General features: G+C 36.3%; 1 protein-coding gene across 2 annotated transcripts in view; it reads right to left on the bottom strand.

Moving 5' to 3' along the window:
• The window catches only part of FOLH1 (folate hydrolase 1), a 65,562-nt gene that overhangs the window by 26,371 nt on the left and 14,045 nt on the right, over positions 1 to 25,146 (bottom strand). For both annotated transcript variants that reach the window (XR_012015802.1, XM_072794980.1), the window contains exons 4-11: positions 23,715 to 23,816; positions 15,825 to 15,950; positions 14,792 to 14,978; positions 11,200 to 11,293; positions 4,711 to 4,809; positions 4,337 to 4,422; positions 2,679 to 2,798; positions 406 to 488 (exon numbers count right to left, since the gene is read on the bottom strand). Coding sequence is in view for 1 of the 2 variants with exons in the window: in XM_072794980.1 (XP_072651081.1) it covers positions 406 to 488; positions 2,679 to 2,798; positions 4,337 to 4,422; positions 4,711 to 4,809; positions 11,200 to 11,293; positions 14,792 to 14,978; positions 15,825 to 15,950; positions 23,715 to 23,816 (897 nt within the window). In the remaining variant the exon portion in view is untranslated. The remainder of the gene's footprint in view (positions 1 to 405; positions 489 to 2,678; positions 2,799 to 4,336; positions 4,423 to 4,710; positions 4,810 to 11,199; positions 11,294 to 14,791; positions 14,979 to 15,824; positions 15,951 to 23,714; positions 23,817 to 25,146) is intronic.

Below are 25,146 nucleotides of genomic sequence, written 5' to 3'. Positions count from 1 at the left end.
GAAACATAAATGTGAAAGGTATACCTTACTATAAAGGCTCAAGGGGGTATTTTAATGTGTTTAGCTTTGGAGCTAATTTGGAAAGGGCAATAGAAACGTGTTATTTAATTTTGATGTTCGGTTTCTAGTGAAATTACTTATTTACTATCACACTCCCAGAAAGTGAAGATAAATTATTTTGACAATTGACATTAGACATTAAGTGGCTTCAAAGGTTCGAACAAAACAGTTCTCTAATACAAAGAGATTGTCATTTTTGAACAACGGGTGTTGTTTCAGATTTTGGAAAAAAAAAGTCTGAATATGTTCTCTCTGAAATCACTTGTTATTTTTACATCCTTGAGAATTAAGTCCTAACTGCCTTGTTATTATGAAAATTTATATTGTAGCAAATTATCAACTAACCTCTGCCCACTCAGTAGAACCAAGAAGCCCAAATTCTTCTGCATCCCAGCTTGCAAACAAAATTGTTCTTCTAGGTCTCCATCCTAAAATATATGTGTATACACATAAATGCTGGAAAAATGTATAATATATCTAAGACATTGTAAAACTCAACAGAAAAACAACACTAAAACTTCACTGGTTGTTTAGGAAAGGTGAACTGTGGTGAGCATTTTTACTTATATAATTTCCTTTCATGAGATTTTAAAGCTGATCGGTCAATACAAAGGAGCACATTTGCACTGAAAAGGGGGAAAATGTAGACATTGCAAAAATTCTGTGAGGTCATAATATTCTAATTGGTGTATAATGATTGGATACACACAGGCACCCATCTGGGCTCAGCAGCTGTCCGGAGTGAAAGAAGAAAGTGCTAGATGTGTTCTGTGTTCTGAGAGCAGATAGGACTGAGAGAAAATTCCTTACAGCTCTTCCACGTTCTGGCATTGCACAAACAATTGTTCAATGTCAGCTGGTTGTGTGATTTCACTCCATTCTCTGACAGAATTCATCAACAGAAGCTCAGTTAGCAGTACCAATATCTGTGGCTGCTACAATAATTCAGCATCATTCAACAAGGAGATGATATGGCTGTGAGTTATAAACACTGATCTTGGAGTTAAAGAAAGATCAAATTGAAATTCCCAGTTCTTTCACTTACTAGCAGTATGACCAAGAGGAAGTGATCTTTCCTTCATCTGTATGCCAGGAGTAGCAAAGTAAAGATGAAAATACTACTGATTTTTGGGAAGATTGCATGGAGTCATGTTTACAAATGCAGCACTTCGTACGTGCTCCAAAAACTTGTCATTATTTCAGTAAATAGCTCATTTGTGCTCAGTAAAAAAGTTTATCCCTACAGCTGAGTCCAGTATTTTATTTTTGCCAAGTTTGTTCATGGTATTATTCAAACTTCCTATAAGCTGTTATTCCTTATCACTGCATTCTTTTGGCATGCTATCATTGTCACTGTGATGTTTTGTACCCATCAGAGGGAATCTTATTACAAAATCGTGACAGTTTTTGGACTAATATTAAACACTAGCGAATTCATGAGCTATGTAGACTCAAGTCTTCATAATTCTGTGTTCTTAAAATGTAAGAGAGCTGTGGGGAAAAAAGAATAGAGTCCCTTTACATTTTGCTTTAAAGAGAGACACGGTTTCATGGACTGGTAGCCAAAAATTTGAGTTTAAACCCTGGTTCTCTGACTCTGACACACCCTAGCTACACGACACACTAGCTACACAACACACTAGCTACACAACATATTAGCTACACAACTGGATTCTATAAACCTTGATTAGCTTATTTGTGAAATGAGAACAGAAATAGCTAAGTAAAGTTCTCCCTAGTTGCTAGGAGTTCAAAATAGATAACATATGAAAACACTGGTTCTCTGAGAAAACAACTACCAGGCAAACTTAACATATTTTTGCCACTGTTTTTATTGTTGCTAAAAAAACATGGATCACATTTCCAGCCCCAAACCCTCATTTGCAGGTCAGTAAACAGAGTGGATTTTCCTCTTTCAATGTGTATTTATGTTTAAAAAGCAGCCATTTGAACTAAATTTTATCTTTGTTTTCATAGGAAGATTCTAAAATGTTTGGAGCAATGGTGCTAGGAGTATAAACCTAAATCTTGGTAGAGCAAACCGTGGCTGAGGGTGTGGGAATGCAAATGTCAAGCTTTTGAGAATCCTGCTAGCCAGCGAGACCAGTACTCTTCTGAGAAACCGTCCATCTCCTCACTTACGTGGTACACTTGACCTTATGTGTGAGGCAAGAAGGGCCCAGGGAACCTCTACTCACAGTTCCCTGATCAGGACACTTTAGCCTATGACATAATTTTGGCTTGTCCTCTCCTGTGAAGAAACCCATCCTCACCTTCTTTGTTGTTAAGAGTGACCCCTAACAACAGAATTCCTTTATTTCAGATTATGATTTTATGAATATCAATAATGTAAACATTACTCTATAAATAATCAAAAATAAAGAAACAGTATAGTTAACTAACCCACTTGAGTAGGATAGCCACTAGTTATTGAAAGCTGTTCTATGCTAGTATGTATTACTAAGTAATTGATGCTACGCAGATGGTATACTTTGCACATACCCTCTCAGGTGACCCTGCACACAATCTTGTGAGAAGGTGGTAATTCTACACACTTTACAGAGGACTATAGCCTGAGATTCAGAGAAGTTGATATTTTCACTTTCTCTTTATATTACCTTCTTTTTTCAGTGTTCCAAAACTCCTCACAATTTCATGAACAACAGCTGCTCCGCTCTGAGGGTCAATGCCACCAAACACCCATGAGTCACGGTGACCTCCAAGAATGACATATCTGTCTAGAAAGCATCATTGCAAAATTACTTGTCATTCCAGGTCAATAACAGAGCAAACTGCAAATGACTCAAGAGTATCTAAACACAGAGCACTCACGACTCAAAGAAAGATACCAAGGCTCCTGAAGATTTGTGTAAATATACTATTTTGTTCTGATACTGATGTATGAAGAAAACATGAATGTGATAAGCAAGGGTATACTTCAGTTTATGATAGTAATCGTAAGTATGTAAGTAACGATAAGTATAGAAGGACAGAAATTATTCTACCACCTCTTTATAATTCTCTGTTACTCCTCTCTTACCTACATATCACTTTGCTTCCAGTATTTTCAGAGTGGGAGAGCATAGTAGTCACAGAGTAAGTTCTCCACTTCTACTCCTTCTAGTCAATTTTCAAGGTACTGCTCAACAGTTTCCCCGCTCTGTAACTCTTTAGTAGCTTCTATCGGGGACAGAATTGCTTCAAATATCCAGCTCTCAGAGCAATACTATTATATCTTGCAAAGCAGTTACCACACTTGAACATATGGCTTTTTGTCCATATCTCTATGTCTTCATTTTATCCCTCTATCCCTCATGACTAATACAGAGCCAGCAAAAAAAGGTACTTGGAAAGATTCAATGAATTGCCTTTTATATGTTATTTCATACTCACTGAAAGTATACCAATATTCTTTGTTCCTGAAAGAAAGCAATGACTGCTTCTAAGAAAACTATGTGATTTAACCATATGCCTGTTGGTAACATTTATAACCATAATTTCTAAGGGATCAAAACATAATGAAGTAAGGCTATTTATAAAATGTATGAACCTGTAGGTCATCTGAAATTCTGTGGAAATCATGTGTCTATATATCTCATTAACTTCAATGTAAAAGAAAATTCTGCAAAGGATCCATTAATTCAAGGTTAACTTAATTTTCTTTTTTTTTCTTCTTTTTTCTTTTTTTCTTTTTTTTAGTTTTTTAGAGAATGAGCACACATGAGTGGGGTTTGGAGGGCAGGGGCAGAGGGAGAGAGGAAGTCTTAAGTTGGCCCTGGAGCCCAATTTGGGGCTTGATCTCATGACCCTGAGATCAAGACGTGAGCCGAAATAAGAGTGGGATGCTTAACTGACTGAGCCACCCAGGAACCCCAAGTTTACCTTAATTTTCTGAGTGTTATCTTTTATATAGATGCTTGTAGCTATCATGAAGATATTTCCTCAAGCAAAATATGTGGTAAACAAATCCAGAAAGCTCAGAGAAAATACCTAAAAATGATCTCTCCCTGACCTTCCTCCCCCTTGATCCTTTCATTGAAGCATGCACAGCTCAACATTAACTAATCCTGGGCATCTAACCAACCCAGCCCTACATTTACTTTTCTTACATTTATCACAATACAAAATCACCTCATATTCATGTATCTTGTGTTTATGTAAATTCCATCAAGGAAGAATTGCTATGGTTCATTACCCTACATTCTCAGAGCTCAGAGCAGTACCTGGCTCAGAAGAACTGCTCAATCAATATTTGCTGAACAAATGATTAATTTACCTGGTTCTACTGCTCCTCGGAGAGTTCCAATCACATTGTATATTCTTGTCACTTTGTTGTTAGAATGGATGTGCATCTTGACTTTTCTAATTCAGAAATAGAGGACACATTCTGAAAACACTGGTTAACACTGCCGCTCACAATTTTGTTTAACCTTAAGTTTCTAAATGTACACAATGCAAGAATTCCATTGTCCAGCTGTGCAATACTAATGACGTAACTGTATTCCCTTCTAAAACCTATGGTTTTGTTTCCTGCTGGTACTAGATATATAGTACTTTTCCAGTTATCGCCTATAATTGTTTTTTCTTTTCTTTTTTTTGAGAAAGCTTTTCTCCCCTGAAAGGAAGTTGCAATAAAAATAGTCTCTTAACTGTGTAGAAGAGTTTCCAGTGAAGCCAGGTCCGACATTGTAGGGCACTTGGAGACCTCCTCTCCAGCTGCTATCTGGTGGTGCTGCCCCGCCCATTTTCCTATTGAACACAAAGGATTATTAGCTGGAGGAAAACTCTGGAGCTAACAGTTAAAATGTCAAAGAGCTCGCTTTCTTGAGTGCCAGCTCATAACAGCTTCCATGAGTCAGGGAAATGCCATTACCCCTTACTGCGACTCTTATGAGGTGGGAGCTACTATTACTCTCACTTCAAAGATACGAGGCATGAGGCTTAGAGAGATAGGTAACAGGCCTTAAGTTGTGCTGCTGGTATGTGGTATAGCTGAGGGTCAAATATTTACTAAGAATCCAGACTCTGCGTTCCCAGCTTCTAACAGAAAGCCAGTTTAAAAGTTCTTTCCAGGGCACTCTCTGAGGAAGAGCTCTGATGTCAAAGCCTGGGATTTTCTATTTTGTCATTTCCCCACTGATCAATATATCCCCATATTGTCATCTATTACAAAGTGCTTTCACAGGTATCTATTAGGGAGCAAAGAAGAGCAAAGGAAAGGATTTCACTTCAATCAACAGGTCCTAAAAGTTTCATATTTTTTTCTTTTGTAATTTAAAAAGGTAAAAGGATTCAGGCAGACCATCCAGTCTATGCCACTAACCCCAGTTACTTCTCAGCAGGTGACTGGGGAATATAATATGATAATGTTTATGGAACAAAGGGGTTCTTGTGGTATACTACAACGTATCTGCCTTTACTCTGTTAAGAGCACTGATGGACTTTTTCGTGATTTGGGCACAGAAACCAAATGTACCCTTGCAAAATTGCAGCAAATAAAGGTATGTGGTTCAAGGGGAAATTAAGAGTATGGGAAGATCAATCTATCTTTTATGACCTTATCTGTCATCATAAAGATAAGATGACGCACCCTAGGCTTTACAGTGGAGCACGCTCTGCACCTCCTCCTTTGTTCTGTGCCTACACACAACTACTGCTCCCTGCCTGCCTATTTGAGGAAATGTGATTAGTTCTACTTGACCTAGAATCTACTGCACACATAATGTTAAAACAATCGATTAGGTTATCTTCTCATAGAAAACTAATTATAAGTAATATTCTGTTTTAAAATGCTCTATCAGAGAGTAAATGCTTAATGCTTACTTTTTTCCTTCTCTCACTAAGGAGCTTGGCTAACAATATTTTCAAGTAACATACTATATAAAATTTGTTTTAATAAAATTTCACATAAACTTATAATAAATTTATAATAAAATTTCACATAAAGAGCATCAAGTAACACCAAGAGGCATTTTACACTGGTAGAAAACATAATCAGTCAAAACAGCAAACTATTAAATATGCAAAAATATTGCAGAACACAAGTGAAGAAAAATATACCTATCCTTGACTATACATAAAATATTACTATAATGGTATATTGTAGGTTAACAATGCTAATGGCTTTTGGTGTGAATGGGTAAATACAAAAACCTTTTACTGTATACTCTTCTGAATTTTGAACGTGTAAATGTATTTTCTTTTCAAAATAAAAATATGAAAAACAAAAGAAGGTAAATTCATCATGAATTAAAGTCAATTGTGTATTATAACATAAGGAAGGTAATAGTCCAGAGTCCCACAAAATAATAAAATAAAGAGATGAAATTATAGTGCCCCACAAGGAGAAGTAAGCAGATGACTAGAACAGAATATAATAGCTGTATGTAAGAATCTAATGTATCAATTTAAGAAATATCACACATCTATGGAGAATAGACGTATTAGTCAAAAGATGTTGTGGAGATAATAGAGATACAAACTTCTTTAGATACTTACTTGCTCTATAAATAAAACATAGATTTTAAGAAAATTAAAAAGTTGAATATTAAACTTTCAAATCACAAAAATTTCAGGAAATATAAGTAAATTTTGAAAATGTCAAAAAAAAAAGAAAATGTCTCTGAAAAGATTTGATAGTAGATGCTCAATAAATATGTATAAACATTATTGCATTTAAAATCTATATCTTGGGGATCCTTGGGTGGCTCAGCAGTTTAGTGCCTGCCTTCAGCCCAAGGTGTGATCCTGGGGTCCCAGGATCGAGTCCCACATCAGGCTCCCTGCATGGAGCCTGCTTCTCCCTCTGCCTGTGTCTCTGCCTCTCTTTCGCTCTCTCTCTCTGTGTCTCTCATGAATAAATAAATAAAAATCTTTAAAAATAAATAAAATAAAATCTATATCTTTATAGCAAATTTATTTTTATTGTTCCATTTGCAAAGATTTATTGTCTACAATGCTCAAGATAATGTGTTATACCCACTAAGGAACACAAATATGTATGTGACATGGTGGTTCTACCAAGAAGTTTAGTCAGAAGTTAATCAGAAGATACATATAAAACCAACTATGATATAAAACGAAGCAAGACAAATGATAGAGATAGTTCTAAGGAATATAGAAAAAAGAAGCTAGATTTAGCTTGTGGGATCATAAACAACTTTCTAGAAGTTTTATTTGTTTGAATTTTAAAGGATGTGCTAAGATCTGGGCATGGAAGATGATGTGACAAGCATTCCAGATATAAAGTATGATTTAAAGAGGTACAGATGCAGAAAAGTATAGAGCAAGTGTCAGGCATGGTGATTGTTTTGGCTGAGGTATAATATGATTAGGGTACCATGACAGGAGCTTGAGAAGGAAAAGACTGCTTCTGGAAAGATGGATATATGCTTTACCCTATTCTTCCTGCTAAGTACAACTAAATTCTCTGGACCATATGGACATAGAAGACAAACATTAGGTTCTGAAGGGTGGAGAGAATAGAACAAAACTAGCTTGAGACCTCAGGATACAAAAAAAGACAGTGGTGGGTTCCCTCAGTTTCCTTTTTGGCTTATCTACCCCAGATTTGGAGCTAAAGAAGCTGGCAAGCCAGAAATGTCATGTGGTACATATGGAACACTCTGTCAATAACTGAATACATGTTTTTCTCAAATGCACATGGAACATTCTGTCAGAATAGACTATATATTAAGCTGTGAAATGAGTAAATAAATTTTTTTTTATGAGTAAATAAATTTAAATGGCTGAGATCATGTAACCTTTTTATTAATTATATAATCTGTTTATTAATCCAGCCCCAAAATAATTGGCAATCAGTAACAAATGGAATTGTGGAAATATGCAAATATATGTAAATCAAACAGCTGTCTCTTAAATACCCAACAGGTGAAAGAAAAAAATCACAAGACTAATTAGAAAATACTTGGTGATGAATGAAAATGAAGACATAACATATCAAAACTTAGGGGATGCAGCTAAAGCAGTGCTTAGAGAGAAATGTATAGCTGTAAACATCCGTATTTAAGAAGTAGAAAGACATTAAATCAATAAACAAGTCTTCTACCTTAAAAAACTGGACAATAAAGGCAGACCAAACTTGTATCCAGCATAAGAAAGAAAATAATAAAGACTGTAACAAAAATAATTAAATACAGAATAGAGGAACAAATAGAGAAAATCCATGACACCAAAAGTTGATTCTTTGACCAGATTAACAAAATTGAAAAATAATAGTCTGACAGATGCTATTATTATTGTCATTATTGTTGGTGTTGCTATCATAATCCTAGTAGTTACCTAGGGAGGCAAATAAAAACCATATAATCACATTCCCTTCTATGTAGATAGGAATCCCTCTCCCCCCAAGTAAATGTGGTTTTACTTTACTAAAACTCACATCTCATCAACTTTTTATTGAAATTCTCAGCATTCTTGGGCCATTATACGACTTACATCTCTCTTCATCTTCTCACGCATTTATTAAGAAACTTCCATTTTGGGATGCCTGAGTGGCTCAGTGGTTCAGCATCTGCCTTCGGCTCAGGGCCTGATCTCGAGTCCAGAGATCAAGTCCCACATCAGGCTTCCTGCGAGAAGCCTGCTTCTCCCTCTGCCTATGTCTCTGCCTCTTTCTGTGTATCTCTCATGAATAAATAAATAAAATCTTAAAAAAAAAAAAAGAAACTTCCATTTTATGATGTATCCAACTTGTAGAACACCATCTTTTCTAATTAATACCTACTGCGAAATGGCTAATCATTTGTCGGCATCTGGGAATTGACTGTCAAGGACAAGGAGCATGCTCCTCACTTAAGTGCGTAAATGTGTAAAGGAAGTAAATCTGCACAGTGAAATTCATAAACAAATTATATGTTCTTTGAAAAAAATTTATAAGACTAAATTCCAGTCGTATAGAATATTTCACAATATCTTAGAAAGTATGGAAGATGAAATAGAAGGGGCTCCCAGCTGGCTCAGTTGGTGGAGCATGCAACTCTCCACCTCCATCTCCATAAACTCTCCATGAGTTTGAGCCCCATGGTGGGTATAGAAATTACATAAAAATAAAAAAAAATTTTTTTAAAAAGAAATAGAAGTTGTTTTCCTGCTTTTAACATATAAAGATCATCTCCTACTTCCAAGTAAATTGTGCTTCTAAAGTTCATTTTTAATTATGGTGTTTTCAATGCACAATACACTTTTCCATAGAAGTTATGTTACTAATAGTGATTACATTTACGAGACAGCTTAAAGAAGCTGACTTAAATACATTAGAGGTAAACTGCATTTGTGATTTTTTTCCAATCAAGTAATTCTAGCACACATTTAGGACATAGCCGACACTGACCTAGTTAATCAGAGCAGTCAAATGGTAGACATAATTAAATATACCTCAAGTCGATTCCATATGATCTTTCCTTCTCTCCCTCCATGCATTCTTTTTCTAATTACAAAGATATTACAGGTTCGTTTTTAAAGAAAACTTTTGCATAATTGAGATTACTCTCTAAAAACTTAATATCTATCTTTAGACATATCTGTATGTATCTAGATATATAGATAAATCTGCCATTTTCACTTAGTAGCATAAATGTGTTTCCACATCTCTAAACATTCTCATACAACATATATTTTAATGGCTCCATGCACTATCACAGCCAGTGATGTATTTGGCTACTTACCAATTATTGAAGATTTGTGTTATTTATAGTTTTTCACTACTATAAATAATGTTACAATCACTTTATCTTTTAAATATCATGAATATTTAGACTTTATTTATAAAGATGCTTAGACATACACGTAGTCCATGACACCCTCAAATATTGTGCCTGGATCCTGAATTCTAACCCATGTGGTAATGCTAAGAGCCCAAAAATAAGAGACCAAGGTGCTATTCCTTAATCTGCCATTAAATGGGACAGATCCCTCCACTCTCTGAATGTCAGCCTCCTAAACTGTAAAAGGAGGGCATTGAATTAGCTCATAAAAAGTCTTAAAAAATAAAAATAAAATATAAAAAGTCTTCTTATGGAGGGGGCACCTGGGTGGCTCAGTGGTTGAGCGTCTGCCTTCCGCTCAGGTCATGATTCCACGTCCTGGGATCAAGTCCCACATTGGACTCCCCATGGGGAGCCCGCTTCTCATTCTGCCTTTGTCTCTGCCTCTCACTCGCTGTCTCTCATGAATAAATAAAGAAAATCTTAAAAAAAAAAAAAAAGGCTTCTTATGGAGCCTGGAATAAAATTATTAAGAATATTTTAAACTCAAATAAGAAAAGTTACTAACAAGCCAGACGCTTCTCTCACAATTCTACTGACAGAGAAGAAGACATCCTCTCTCCTTCCCAAAGGAGACTGGACAAGAAGGGACATGCAGATGGGAGAACGCAGGGCAGGAGAGGGGGAGGGTTCAAATGTCAGGAAATCAGAGGGGGGAGAGGAATAGAGGTGGAAATAAAATGGGATAGCTTTCACAGTGTATTATCTGAGGTTACCCAAGTCGTAGCCAACATGAGGATTAGATGAGTAAGAGATTTCTTAGGGGAAAAGCCTGTGAGAGAAATAGCGAGGGTTTAGGGGGAGTGAGGAGGCAAGGCTGATAAAGCTAACAGACTGCAATACAGGTCTCATATAGGGTAAAGGAGAAAGGGAAGGAAGAAAAGGGTGGTGGGTGGTGGCATCGAGCTGGGCAAGCCTGCTGTGGAATCCTGAGCCAAAGTCTCCCATGAGAGAAGCCCTGTGCCTTCCAGTAATGGGCCTGTTTTAACGTTCCCGCTGCAACCAGTCATTGACTGGGAACACCTTTGGGAAGCATGGCCTTTACACAAACAGGGTGGTGGATTTCAAAGCAGAGTAGCTCGAGCCACAGATCACTCATGCCCTGGGCAATTGGAGAAGTGAAAGTCTCATTTTCATGACACACACTGGATACCACTAGGTAATACAAATTCCAGAACAGAACCACTATTCTTTAAAATGGTGATAAAATTATAGGTTCTACCATCTAAGGGAATTTCAGCATTTCTGAATACTGACAAAATATTCAGATGTTGAATATTGCCAATAGTTGAAGACTGCCAGTAAAGGAAAATACTCAGCCAGCCAGCCATCTGTTTGCTTCTTACAAACTTACTCCAGGAGTTTCTGTGCATCATTGTATCCAATCGGATGAACAGGAATACTCGGAAGACCAACAGCCTCTGTGACTTCACGTCTATAAGCATACTCTGAAAAAGAGGTGAATGTATGTTAGTAAAAATTTAGTCCCTTTCAAAAGTTTTTCTGTACATCACCTTAAACACATCCTTATATCTCACTTTTATTTTTAAAATAAAAAGTTTCAAATGTTAGTGAGTATGTGGGGCAACTGAAACTCTCCTACATTCCTTGCAAAAGTATAAAACTATTCAGTCACTTTGGATAATTCTTTCAAAAACTAAGGTTAAACAGAATTGTGCACTCAGACACAGCAAGTACTTCCCTAGGTATTTCCCCAAGGAAGAGAAAAATATATGTCCACAAAAAGACGTGTACAAGTTGTTCATAGCAGCTGAATTTGGGCAGCCAAACACAGGACATAGTGCAAATGTCTGCCAACAAGAGCAGGAATAAACAATCTGGTGCAGCACATATACTAAATTTGGAACAATACGGAGATTAGCCTGGACGTTGTGCAAAGATAACACACAAATTAATGCAGCATTCCATTTAAAAACAAACCAACAATCTGTAGTATATGCACAGAGTAGAATTCTACTTAGCAATAAAGAGAAACAAACTACTAGTACACACAATAATACAGATAAATCTCAAACCATTATACTGAATAAAAGCAGCAAAGTACAAAAGTATATACACTAGGGGTACCTGGGTTGCTCAGTTAAGTATCTGCCTTAGGCTCAGGTCATGATCTCAGGGTCCTGGGATGGAGCCCTGCACGGGCTGGCTCTGTGCTCCACAGAGTCTGCTTCTCCCCCTCTCTCTGCCCCCACCCCTGCTCATGCTCTAATAAATAAAAACTTAAAGAAAAAAAAAAGAATACACATTGATTCTATGTATATGAAGTTCAAAAGCAAAATTAATGGTGAGAGATATCAGAATGGTTCATCAGAAAAAGGAGCAAAGGGAACTTTCTGGAGTCATGAAAATGTCCAGTATTATTTTGAGTGATACAGATATATGCAATTTAAAATTTTATTGAACTGAATTCTTAAGATCTGTGCACTTTATTATATGTAAACTATTTCAAAATAAAAACATATTGTCATTTCTTCAGATTTAAAAAATGAGTGATTTTTCCTTTTTTTCTCCAAATTTTAAATTATTTAATAAGAACTTTAGGTGATTGCAAAAGTATATTTTTTATGAGTAAAAAATCCCATATAATGATATGTGATGTGGAATTTATTTAAAAATTTTCCTAAGTGACAACAAAAAACGGAAGAAAAGAGATGAAACAAGATTGATAAAATGTTGGTAATTGTCTATTTTTTGTATGTCAGAACTATTCCATAATAAAAAGTAAAGCTAAAAGAAAAAGGAAAGGAAAAAAAGAATAGGACACAAAAGAGAATTCAATAAACGTAAGCCTCCTAGGGATACCATTCCCCCCCCCCCCAAAATACTATGGTTTAAATTTAAGGATAATCAACAGAAATATCCCAGTTAAGTTCATTTTACATTCATAATTTTAGCTTTGTAAAACTGAGATTAAGACAAGTTGTATTTTTTTTTTAACTTGGGAATAAAGAAGTAAGTGAAGTTCAGGTATATTTATGTGATTTTATTATAGGATAATATGAATTGTTTAAAAAATCTATGACAGTATACTATAGAGAGTGTACAAAAAGATTTATAAAGCCAAAATACATAAGCTTTAAAGGAGTCTACAACTTGACAGAAAAACCAGATGAAGAATAAATAGGAATCTGCCACAGATACTTTGACGGCCTATTTTATACTAGTTCTACACCTTAACTAGTTTTAAACCACAAAAACTCAGGAGTGCCTGTGTGGCTCAGTTGGTTAAGCATCTGCCTTTGGCTCAGGGTCCTGGGATTGAGCCCCATTTCAGGCTCCTCGCCCCTGTCCCTGCTCGTGCTATTTCTCGCTATCTCTCTTTCAAATAAATAGATTAAAATCCTTAAAACACACACACACACACATACACACAACTCAACGATTACAGATTTTTGTACATATTATCAAGTAGCTGAAAACATTCAAAATAAATGGGTTCCCTTTGTTAGTGATCAAACTATAGTTCTACAGGGGAGCATTCGGCCTTACACAAGCATGTGCTTTGGGAGCCAGGCTGCCTAAAGTGGAATTCTAAGCCCTCATCTAGTGGTGTGGCGATCTGGGCAGATCATCTTCTTGTCTCCCTTGCCTCCTTTGTCAAGCAGAGGGGCAGTAATACTACAAAGCCAGTAGCTCTTAATACATGTAAGAGCAGTCATTCAGGAAACACCCTTAGAAAGCTATCACTATTGGGTTTATACAGCAAAGATGCAATAAGCATTTTTTGGACTCGGTATTTTATTTCTTTATTTTTCTCAAAAGATTTTATTTGTTTACGGTGGGGGGCAGGGAGAGGGGCAAAGGGAGATGGAGACAGAGAATCTCAGTCAGACTCCGTGCTGAGTGCACAGCCAGATATAGGGCATGATCTCACAGTCATGAGATCACGATATGAGCTGAAATCAAGAGTCAGACACATAACTGACTGAGCCACCCAGGCACCCCTGGACTCTATATTTTAAGTGTGCCATTTCAGGGGTTTATAAACTTCTTTCATGCTATCCCTTATTGCTATTTCCAACTAGGAAATCCAAAACCTATAAAAACCATAGATTTGGAGGGAATTTACTTGGCATCAAAACCTGATCTAGGAATGCCTGATCTGATGCGGTTGAGCGTCTGCATTCGACTCAGGGTGTGGTCCTGGAGTCCCGGGATTGAGTCCCACATCCGGCTTCCTGCATGGAACCTGCTTCTCCCTCTGTCTGTGTCTCTGCTTCTCTCTCTCTCAGTCTGTGTCTCTCATGAATAAATAAATAAAATCTTTAAAAGCAAAAACAAAAACAAAAACCTGATATAATGCAAACTCATTAGACAGCAAAATCTAACTTGAGCAGATATGTGGTTATTCATACTGTTTATCATTTATTATTTACCTCCGTTAGTAAGATTATTCATAAATTTTATAGCAAAAATATTTATATACCTTCTTCCTGTATTATATCCCAGCCTCCAGGGTGTTAGGCAATATATGGTATATGCACCATGTTACTTTTTTTAATATTAATTTTTTAAAGGGATTTTATTTATTTGACAGAGAAGGAGAGAGAGAACAAGCAGGGGGAGCGGCAGACAGAAGGAGAAGAAAAAGTAGCCACCCCACCGAGCAGGAAGCCCAAAGTGGGGCTTGATCCCAGGACCCTGGGATCATGACCTGAGCAGAAAGCAGACACTTAACTGACTGAGCCACCAGCTGCCAGCACCATGTTACTTTTAAATATCTGAATTCTAAAACCTATCAGGCACAAGGGTCCCAAATAAGAGATAAGGGACCTAATCCAATAATTTTCAGGGTTTGAAACTCTAACTTACTTCTTAGAGGCAAAGAGAATTTTAAAAAGATATACTTCATTTGGAAATCCCTTAATAAAATCACTTCAAAATGTTTTTAAGTTTCTTGTGATGATTAAGGCCTGACCATTTACCTTTTGCTGGGTATCCAGGTGTGAGAGGGTCCCCTGCACCATTAAGATTTAAGATATTCCCACGCTGGACTCCGCCACCAGGAAGATTCCAACCATCTGGATAGGACTTCACCCCAGGAGCAAAGTAATCAGCAGGATCTGAATACAGAATGACTCCTTTGGCCCCTGCCAGCTGGGCGTTTTTAACCTGGAAGCACAATGTGTTTATTTCAGATTGGTTGCTCCAGATTTGATAATATCAATTTTTTTTGAAATTACACTTAAATGAATAGCCAAACTTTATTCCAATCTTTAATCATTAGACCTACAACAAAGGATATCTCACAGAGAACTGGCTTTGCTTTTTCCTACTTCAAATTCTAAAAATGGGTTTCTAGAAAAAAAAATTAATTAATGAAAAGAAAAGAAAAGAAAAGAAAAGAAAAGAAAAGAAAAGAAAAGAAAAGAGTTTCTGGGGATGGATCATCCCTCAGAGCATGAGATTTGGAAAATGTCCATAATACTGATAGCAAGTACTTGCTGTTTCTTCCACTAGTCTCGAAGCACAAGAAGCAAGTAAACTCTACAGGCCAGACTGAAATTTAATTTCTCACAAAAGAGAAAAAAATTAACAGATCAAGTGAGAGTAATTTTTAAAAACTGCTATGTATAATTTGGTTTCTCTGATTACCTATAATAACAATTCACATTAAAATTTAATTTAGTACATATTTTCAAAGACAATATTGAAAACAAAGATACTGATAGCAACAACAAATCAAATGAATGCTTCTATGTAGACTACACACATGATTTGTAGGTGTGGAGAAATCTGTTCTGTTCTCCCTGAATTTCTACATTCATCCAAACACCACTGACCCAATTTAAAACCCCTGTCTATACACTAGTAAATGTGTCCTTCCCATAACGTGGGCATGTCAAGAATAAGAGAGGATCATGGTTCTCAGAAAGTTTTATGGGTGTGTTTCTGCACATGTAAAGATATCAAATGATTTTTTATATTTAGAAAAATGGAAAAAGAAATGATTTTTACCTTATTTCCTCTAAAAATCTTCCCATATCTCGCAATCACAATCTTCCCAGAGCAATTGATCTTCAGGTCCCTCTCTAGTTTAAAGAAGTCTTCAGTCTGTGCATAGTTAACATACACTAGATCACCCTGTTGAGATCAGGAATGATTTAGTATAAGTAAGATGTAATACAAGGAGGTTTCTCTGCTGGAGGATTGTTTCACATCTTTGAATGAGGGAAGAGGCAAGAAGGTGCAAGAGGGTCAGAAAAACATGAGCTTCACAGAATAGATTCAAGGGAGAAATGAACTTGAATTCAGGCAATGGCCTGAGTTAGAGATGTTATGAATTTAATAGTAAGCTTTGTTTATATGCCTCTACTAGATTGGCTCTAATGCCATGGAAATGTTTCCCCCCAAAATTTATATGTATATACAGTGCGGCATGCAGTTTGAAGGGGTCCAGGCACTCTAGGTTAAGAAACCCTTGACAAGAACTTTATTCTCTTAGAAGTATTCACAAATGGGTCTCCATAACTACCAGGTAAGGAAGAAAGGTCAGGTAATATAATGGCTTTACGGCTCTGGTTTCATATTATTATTAGTATGACCATGTGCAAGTCTCATAACATCTCTGAGTCTCAATACTCTCATTTGCAAATGACCTGTGGATTAGACCAGTGTTCTCCAGTTTTTTCTTACCTACTTCCTTAAATTAATTTTGAAAAGCAACATCCTCCTTCATATACTTACTTAATATCTAAAATTGCTTATCATACCCTTAAGTTGCTACAACAAATGCAATTGCCAGCATATTATAAGTACAGATATTTTGAAAACAATTGTACATTACGTTTGTATGTATCCAAAGGAATACACACTCTATACTGATTTATTCTTCAACATCATCCATTTAAAAAATACAGGAAGACACTCTTCAGTCAGAATTGTATCATCCTTTTTCTCTTTGAGCTTCTATTTTGTCCACCTTTCCCCCAGAGAATTGTACTCTACAGTAAAATATATTTATCCTAGACATTGGGATGTGCTGCCCAGATTCGCCTTGAGTGAAGACATTCTCACTCCCGCTGCAAGGAAGGCTCTCTGCAGACAGCCTTCAGTTCCCAAGCCTCTTCAGGAATTGCTTCAGCTATGGACAACCACCCTGCTCAAAGTCATGCCTCTTTCTAGGATGACACACAGTCCATGATTGATGTATGTGGGAGTATAAAGCCTTCGACATTTTAGTCCAGCCCAAGGCAGTTCTGAAGGGCTCTACTGACTCCAGAGCTGCCCTTCAGGTCAGCTGAGGCGGTCTCTAAACTGGCAGTGAGAGTCAACTGTTCCCTCTGCTCAATCCAGCTGCCCTTCCCTCCTCTGACACAAACTACTGATCCCAAGAGAACATTTCTTAATTAACTTCTAGCATGCTACATTTCATTTCAATTTCTGTCACCTAGAAACTGGGAATGTTTGGAAGTCTTTTCTTGATCACTGCCAAACTTCCCTTGATTAAGAATATATATAAATTCACACACATACACACTCACACACATATATGTGTGTGTATATATGTGTATGTGTATATGTATGTGTGTAAATATTTGTGTGTGTGTATATATACGTGTGTATATATTTGTGCGTGTGTGTATATATATACACATATATAATTTTGAATGTTCTGTGATGTCTTGTGACCGGATGTATGCACTAAGAAAATGCTTTAGGAGTAAGCTAATTATTAGTAGTATCAAACTGAGTCTGACAATGTTACAAATGTGTGTAAATAATACCAAAGCATAAAATTTTACTTGAACTATATCTCTTAATGTTATCAGATATTAAAACATTAGGTCATTGCATGAATAAATTATAGCTAGGATGAGACACGACTCCACATTAGTTCTATTCACATTTCTTGCTTTTAGACATAATTTCTGAGAAACTGAGATGGGAACCAAAGAAGTTTTGTTATGGAATTTTCACTAAATAACTTAATCTCCTTCCAAGTTACAACACCCAAATCACACACTGATCTATTATCCAAGTTAATTCTAATGATGTCAGCTAGACACTCAATTAGGCTCATCTGATTTTGTCTAATTGCAAACCATCTGACTTGCCAAATCACTTGTTGCCCAGCTGTTAGAATCTTTCACTATTGTCTCTTTTTCCAGAACTTCAGAGATTTTTATGACTCAGAGATATGCTTTCTATTGTTTTAGGATGGATGAGAGATGTCTTTCATTTGAGGATAATGATTATAAATAAGGAAGTGGGGACAAAGTACCAGCAGGACCTGACCATGGGCTAGTTCTCAATCCAATGTAACTGTAAACTGAGAAACTGGCGGAGGAAACTGATTTCTTTAAAATGATCTCATGTCTCCCTTTGGAAACTCTTCACCCCTCCTAGTTTGAAGTCCCTATGCTGGACAACTTTTTGTATCCTATAATTTTATTTTATTTTTATTGTTTCCCTATGTGGCTAATTTCTCATAGCATGTTCACAACAAATTTATGACAGATACCAAAATAAAGTTGTTTCTAAGCTACTTCTGGGATTCTTTTGACAAACTTGTTGAAAATGTATCCTTATGGACTCCACAGTCCACAGTGTTCTACAAACTAGGGATTCAGCAAATCCCCGTCCTTGGAGGAACTTACATTCATGTGAAATGCAGAAAGATAAGATAATAATAAAAGTAATAACTAAGTAAATTATACAGTATATTAAAAAGCGATAAGTACTGTAGAAAATTTTTTCAAGGTTGAAGAGGCAAAGAGTAAATTAGTACATGGGTGCATGCAATTTTAAATGAAAAGAGGAAAAGTCTCCTGAGAAGGTGGCATTTGAATCTTTGCTTCAGTAAAGGGATTACTTTTTGCTCTTATATTCTTCCTCAAGCAATGCAATATTTAGTTCTTCTATTTCTTCCTCAAGGAATCCAATATTAATGCAATATTAATGACAGCACTGTATGTCCAATTTATAATTGTCAGGCCTCTCTGGGGCTCACTATCATTCTGTGACTAGAGAGTTATTAACCAATCTGATTTCAGCAAATTTCGTTTTAGTATCAAATTTCAAATTTCAAATTTTAGTATCGAAATTTCAAATTTCGCTTGAAATTTATCCCTAATTCAATATCACTAACTTTGGGGTGACCACATCCTTAAATACACGTAAATTGTGGCTATATGTTGATTAAGCTGCAATCCTCACAAAACAAATTATGATGGAGAAGGGATTGGAGAAGACATTAGTTGAAACATGACAGTATACTTTGAAAATGAAAACAAGCGTGACTGATACTCCTCTGGGCACTTCACAAACACAAGTTGTCACTGTCACTTAGAAAAAAGCTTTGTGGGCAGCCCGGGTGGCTCAGTGATTTAGCGCCACCTTCGGCCCAGGGTGTGGTCCTGGAGACCTGGGACGGAGTCCCATGTCGGGTTCCCTGCATGGAGCCTGCTTCTCCCTCTGCCTGTGTCTCTGCACCCCCCTCCCCCCTCTGTGTGTGTGTGTCTCTCATGAATAAATAAATAAAATCTTAAAAAAAAAGAAAAAAAGAAAAAAGCTTTGTTCTCAGACAATGACCTTCTTGTAAAGTTTACACTGTACCATTGTTCTATGACTGGGAATAAATACAATCTTGCACTGCCAGCTTAGAATTTTCCATTTCTTGCAAGCTTCCACCTTCCTGCTCTTGTTAATTGAAACCAAACTGGGAGGCCAGGCCAGTGGCTCCCAAAGTATGGTTCTTAAAACCTCAGAATCCGTGTCATCTAGGGTCTTGTTAGACTTGAACTATCAAGACCTACCAAAACTCAAGGGAGTGGGAACTAGAACTGGTGTTTACATGTCTTATGGGTAATTGTGGTACACAATGAAATTTGAGAACCACTAGATTAGAATAGATTTTTATAAGACCTTGTCAAATTGTTCATTTCAAATAGCCTAAAGCAGAGTCCAGTATTTCACACTCCAGAAAATTCAGATGTAGATCCAAAGCTTATTTACAGTGAATTATCTTAAGCATACAGACAGACATACATAACTTTAAAAAGAATTAATGTTGCACTGGCTGAGTAACAGGTGATCCAGGGAAGAACATCCACCAACAAACTCATCCAATATTCGACACAAACAATAATCTTATGCAGAATCACAGGCTCTATTTTCCCATTAATCTAGAAGAGTTTAAGTGTACTTGAAAGAAATGAGTTAATAATCTCTATGATTCTTATGAGTAGAATAATTCTGTTAAGGTCCACAAATTATTTGGGGATTTCAATTGATTATATATTAAAGCCACAAACTAATGTGGGTAAAATTTTCTCCTTATAGCATTGTGTCTTCTCATCTAGAAATGTAATCTGTTTCTTTATACATAACATTTTCGCTGCTCAATAAATTTCACAGTGTTCTTCAACAACTTCACATTCATTGAAGACGTCTAAAGCATACTTTAAATTTTATGACTATTTTTTTAAAGATTTTATTTATTTATTTATTCATGAGAGACACCAAGAGAGGCAGAACACAAGCAGAGGGAGAAGTAGGCTCCCTGCGGGGAGCCTGATGTGGGACTCGATCCCAGAACCCCAGGTTCATGCCCTGAGGCAGACGCTTGACCACTAAGCCACCTAGATGCCCCTTTTAGAACTATTATAAATTATATTGTTTTGTTATATATCATGTTATTATACACTATTTGCCCATATATACTTAAATCCAATCTGATAATATTAATGCTATTTTTAAATAATGAAGTATTAATATTTTTTGTATGTTTTGGTTTTTCAGATATATCACCATAAATAACAAAAAGGATTAATAAAGAAGACCCAAAATACAAAAGCATAAGGAGAATAATTGGGCAATATTAAAATTAAAGATATCTTTTTAATAAAGGGGAGCTTGGAGCACCTGGGTGGCTCAGTCAGTTAACCATCTGCTTTAGGCTCAGGTTGTGACACCAGGGTCCTGGGATCAAGTCCCACATCGGCCTTCCTGTCCTCTTCCTTTCCCTCTGCCTCTCCCCCTGTTTGTGTTCTAAATAAATAAATAAACAAATAAATAAAGAGAAGCTTAGATAACATGAACAAATGGGTGAAAATTAGAAGAAGGTATTTGTAATATTTAAACAATATGAAATAAATAAGTAAAACATTTAAGAAACCCTTAAATTTAATAAGAAAAGGGCTAAAAATTCAACAGGAAAATTAGAAGATTATACTTAGACATTGCACAGAATAAACCCCAGAATGGCTAATAAATAAATTTGTTTAGAGATGAGCAACCTCACTTGTAATCAGAGAAATGTGAATTAAAATAAAATAAGGGCAAAAATTCATTGTTACATAACTTCAAGAGTTGACGAAAATATGAGGAAAAAGGATCCTCATTTAGTGTCAGTGGAAGCAATAAACTGCTAGAGTTTGGACATTGTGAAATTAAATCCCACACCTGAAACAGAATCCCACACCTGATTTACTGTAAACAGAGAAACCCCTACAAGCCCAGATGGGGATGTGTATGAGGATGTTCGCTGCAACACTGTGGTGATGAGGATTTAGGAGTAAAGCAGCGTACACCACTAAGGCAATGGGCAAGTTACATGTGGTGTGCACATAACCTGGAATGAGAGGCAACAATAAAAAGTAAACTACCCTGACATAAAGCAACATGGGTGGATTTTTTTAAACACCATTAATTGAAAAGAGTAAGAGACCAATTAGGACCTAAAGCCTAATGCTATTTACATAAATTTAAAACACGTCAAACACAAAATAAAGCCATGTGTTTTCAAGAATATATACGTTGTTGGGGGCACCTGGGTGGCTCAGTTGGTTAAGTGTCCAACTCTTGATTTCAGCTCAAGTCATGACCTCAGGGTTGTGAGATCGAGCCCCGCTGGGTATGGCGCCTGCCTCCCTCTTCCTCTACCCCTCCCCTGCTCTTTCATTCTCTCTAAAAAAAGAAAACAAAAAAAAGGAATATATGCATTGCTAGGGACATAAATATGTTGGGCAGGGAGAGAGGAATGAGATTGAGAATAAGGATGAGAGATGAAAGGAAGAGAAAATAAAGTAAGGATCATACATGGGCCCATGAAGGTAAGGAACCTTAATCTGCAAAATAAGTCTAAGTGACCACAGTATGCCTGGGATCTAAAATATACTATCCCAGGGCACCTGGGTGGCTCAGTCAGTTGAGTGTCTGCTTTCAGCTCAGGTCATGAACCCAGGGTCCTGGGATAGAGCCCTGTGTTGGGCTTCCCAGTCAGTGGGAAGTCTGCTTCTCCCGCTCCCTCTGCCTGCTGCTCCTTCTGCTTATGCGCTCTCTCTCTCTCACTCACTCTCTCTCGCTGTCAAATAAATACATAAAATCTTTAAAAAAATAAAATAAACTATCTCATTTCCATTTTTATATGTCTCATTCCTATCCCATGTTATAATTATGAGATAGTTATGATTGCAAGCATTCTATTCATGTGCTAAATTTCAGAAAGAATTTTTCTAATATATCATTAAGATGTAAAACCATTCATTTGAAGTAAATATCATACAACTAACAGAAGATACTCCTTCATTCTAAGTTTATGAGTTTTTAAATTATAAATAAGTTAATAAATCCAATATATTTGAAAATAAAAATGGTATTTTTTCTCTTATTTATTAGAAATATGGCACTGCCTGATATTAAATCATCCTTATGTTGTTGCAATAAATCCTAATTGGTGAAGACAGATTTTAAGATACTCATTCTAAAAACACATTTTTTACTTTGAATGTTTCCAATAAGAGTCTTCTATTGAGGGGACAACTGGGTGGCTCAGCGGTTGGGCATCTGCCTTTAGCTCAGGGCGTGATCCCAGGATCCAGGATCGAGTCCTATATCGGGCTCCTTGCAGGGGCCCTGCTTCTCCCTGTGCCTGTGTCTCTGCCCCTCTCTTTCTCTCTCTCTCTCTCTCTCTCTCTGTGTGTGTCTCTCATGAATATATAAAGAGACTTCTATTGAGTGATGCTTCAATATACCTGTGGATTAACAATTTCTTTTAAATATATCCCAGGCACTTCAACCCAATACATCCAAAATTGAATTTACTTAACAACTTTTAAAAAGATACTAATACATTATATCCAACTCTTTCAAATGTAGCTTTCTTACAAAAAAACAAAGTACTGGGCAAAAATCTGGGGACTAACCACAGAATTTCAGATGATAATTATGCTTTATGATAACACTGCTTTATAGACTAGACCACACAAGATTTTCTAGAATGGATATTCATACTCTTCATTTGAAAATGGTGACAATACTCTGATGCAAATTCTTTGAAAACTAATCAGTGCTATGCAACAGTAATAATGCAGCATTCTCATACAATGGAAATTATTTCTTTGGCAATAAAAAAGCAAAATAAAAGTTAAAACGTGAATCTCACAGATTCTATGCTTAGTGAAAGAAACTAGACACAAATGATTACATGCTGTACAATTCTATCAATATGAATTTTTTTAATAGGCAAAACTAATCAATGGTGAAAAAAAAAACTAAAAGGATTGCCCAGCAGGGGGCAGGAGGTGTGGTACCGACTGAGAAAGGACATAAAGGTACTTTCTGAAGTGATAATATTCTGTGTGTTAAGAGATTTGGATCACACGGGTATATACATCTATCAGAAGTCAATAAATGTACATTTTGGATTTCTGCATGTTATTGTAGTAAATTTTATCTTTAAAAACTGTTGATAAAACTAATAAATAGTCTTTTCCTCATTAAGAACTGTGTAAAACTGTGTAAATTTGGATTATATCAAAAATTTCATTATAACTGATTAATTATTGCCTGACTGTATGAGGGGGTTCTGTTTGTGATTTTTATTTTATTGTATTGCACTTTTACCTCTGGCATTCCTTGTGGAGAGAAGGCATTAAAAGGTGGCACAACATCTGAAACATTTTCATATCCTGGAGGAGGTGGTTCAAATAACGATGAGTTGAAAATCTAGAAAAACAAAATATTATAGTTAAAACTAAGTCAGGTAAAGTTTAATTACTACCATCAAACAAGGAAAAATGTGCATTATCATTTTTGTCAGTAGAAGGTTTTGTGTTTTGTATTTTGAAAGTACATATCAAATACTCAGCACTGTGCTAGAAGCTTGTGATGATTTCATGAGAAGACTAAGCCACAGACCCAGAGAGGATCTACAAAGCAGCAGGTTTTGATGTAGGATGAAAAAAAAATCTTTTTTGTAGGACGAAAATTTTAACACCCAAATAAAAAGTAGTATTGTATTGTAATCTTAGTCTTTTTTAATACTGTTAATTATTTAGCAACAAATTAAACACTAAATTCACTTCCATAAAAAAAATTACATTTTGGAGTGATCCATACCAAATAGTATCTAGACACACAGAACAACATTCACCCTGAAAAGAACTAAAAATGCTGAACTAAATATAATTTTTTTAAAATGTATCGTCAAATGGGGGGGGGAGGGAGTAAGGAATACTCAAAAGCCAAAAGAATGACATGAAAACAGGAAGACTGAGAAAACTGGGAGACTGCTCTAAAGTCTGCCTTTGCCTTAGTTGGACCCATTAGAGCCAAAGGAGAGGCACAGAAGTTTAAAGACTAGACTGACCAGTCCAAATAATGGAGTCTAATAAGACACCCTTGCATAAAGCTGGGTCTCTGAAGAACAACTCCTTCAGGGTTAAGAATACTCTAGAGACAAACCCATTGGATGTCTATGTGAGGACCTGTAAAAGGAGAGAACAGAGGGGCGCCTGGGTAGTTGAGTGGACATCTGACTCTTGGTTTTAGCTCAGGTCCTGGCCTTGGGGTTGTGGGATTGGGCCCCACGTCAGGCTCCGCCCTCAGCATGGAGTCTGCTTGAGACTCTCCCTCTCTCTCTCTGCCCTCTCCTCCCTCACATGCAGGCATATGCACTCTCTCTTTCAAAAAGAAAAAAAGAAAGAAAAGAAAAGAAAAGAAAAGAAAAAGAAAAAGAAAAGAAAGAAAAGAAAAGAAAAGAAAAGAAAAGAAAAGAAAAGAAAAGAAAAGAAAAGAAAAGAAAAATGAACAACACATTTTCTACCTAAAATCACCAGTTTGGAGCCAACAGATATTCACTTAAAACAAAGAATATCTCTAAAGGATATCATTCAACAAAACAAAGCCTCTAAAGGAAGCTCTAAGTTGATTCAAGGGCTGGTAAGCAAGGTATCATGTGGAAAAAACAAATATACTGTAAAAAGCAAGTATTATTCAAATTGAAAAGAACAAGATTGAATTAGATTTATGGGCATAAATTGGTGGGGTATGACCA

Source organism: Canis lupus, chromosome 23, assembly GCF_048164855.1.
Source record: "Canis lupus baileyi chromosome 23, mCanLup2.hap1, whole genome shotgun sequence".
In the NCBI taxonomy this organism is placed as follows: domain Eukaryota; kingdom Metazoa; phylum Chordata; class Mammalia; order Carnivora; family Canidae; genus Canis; species Canis lupus.
Note: the sequence above shows the minus strand (reverse complement) of the source record. Positions and strands in the feature narration are given on the sequence as shown.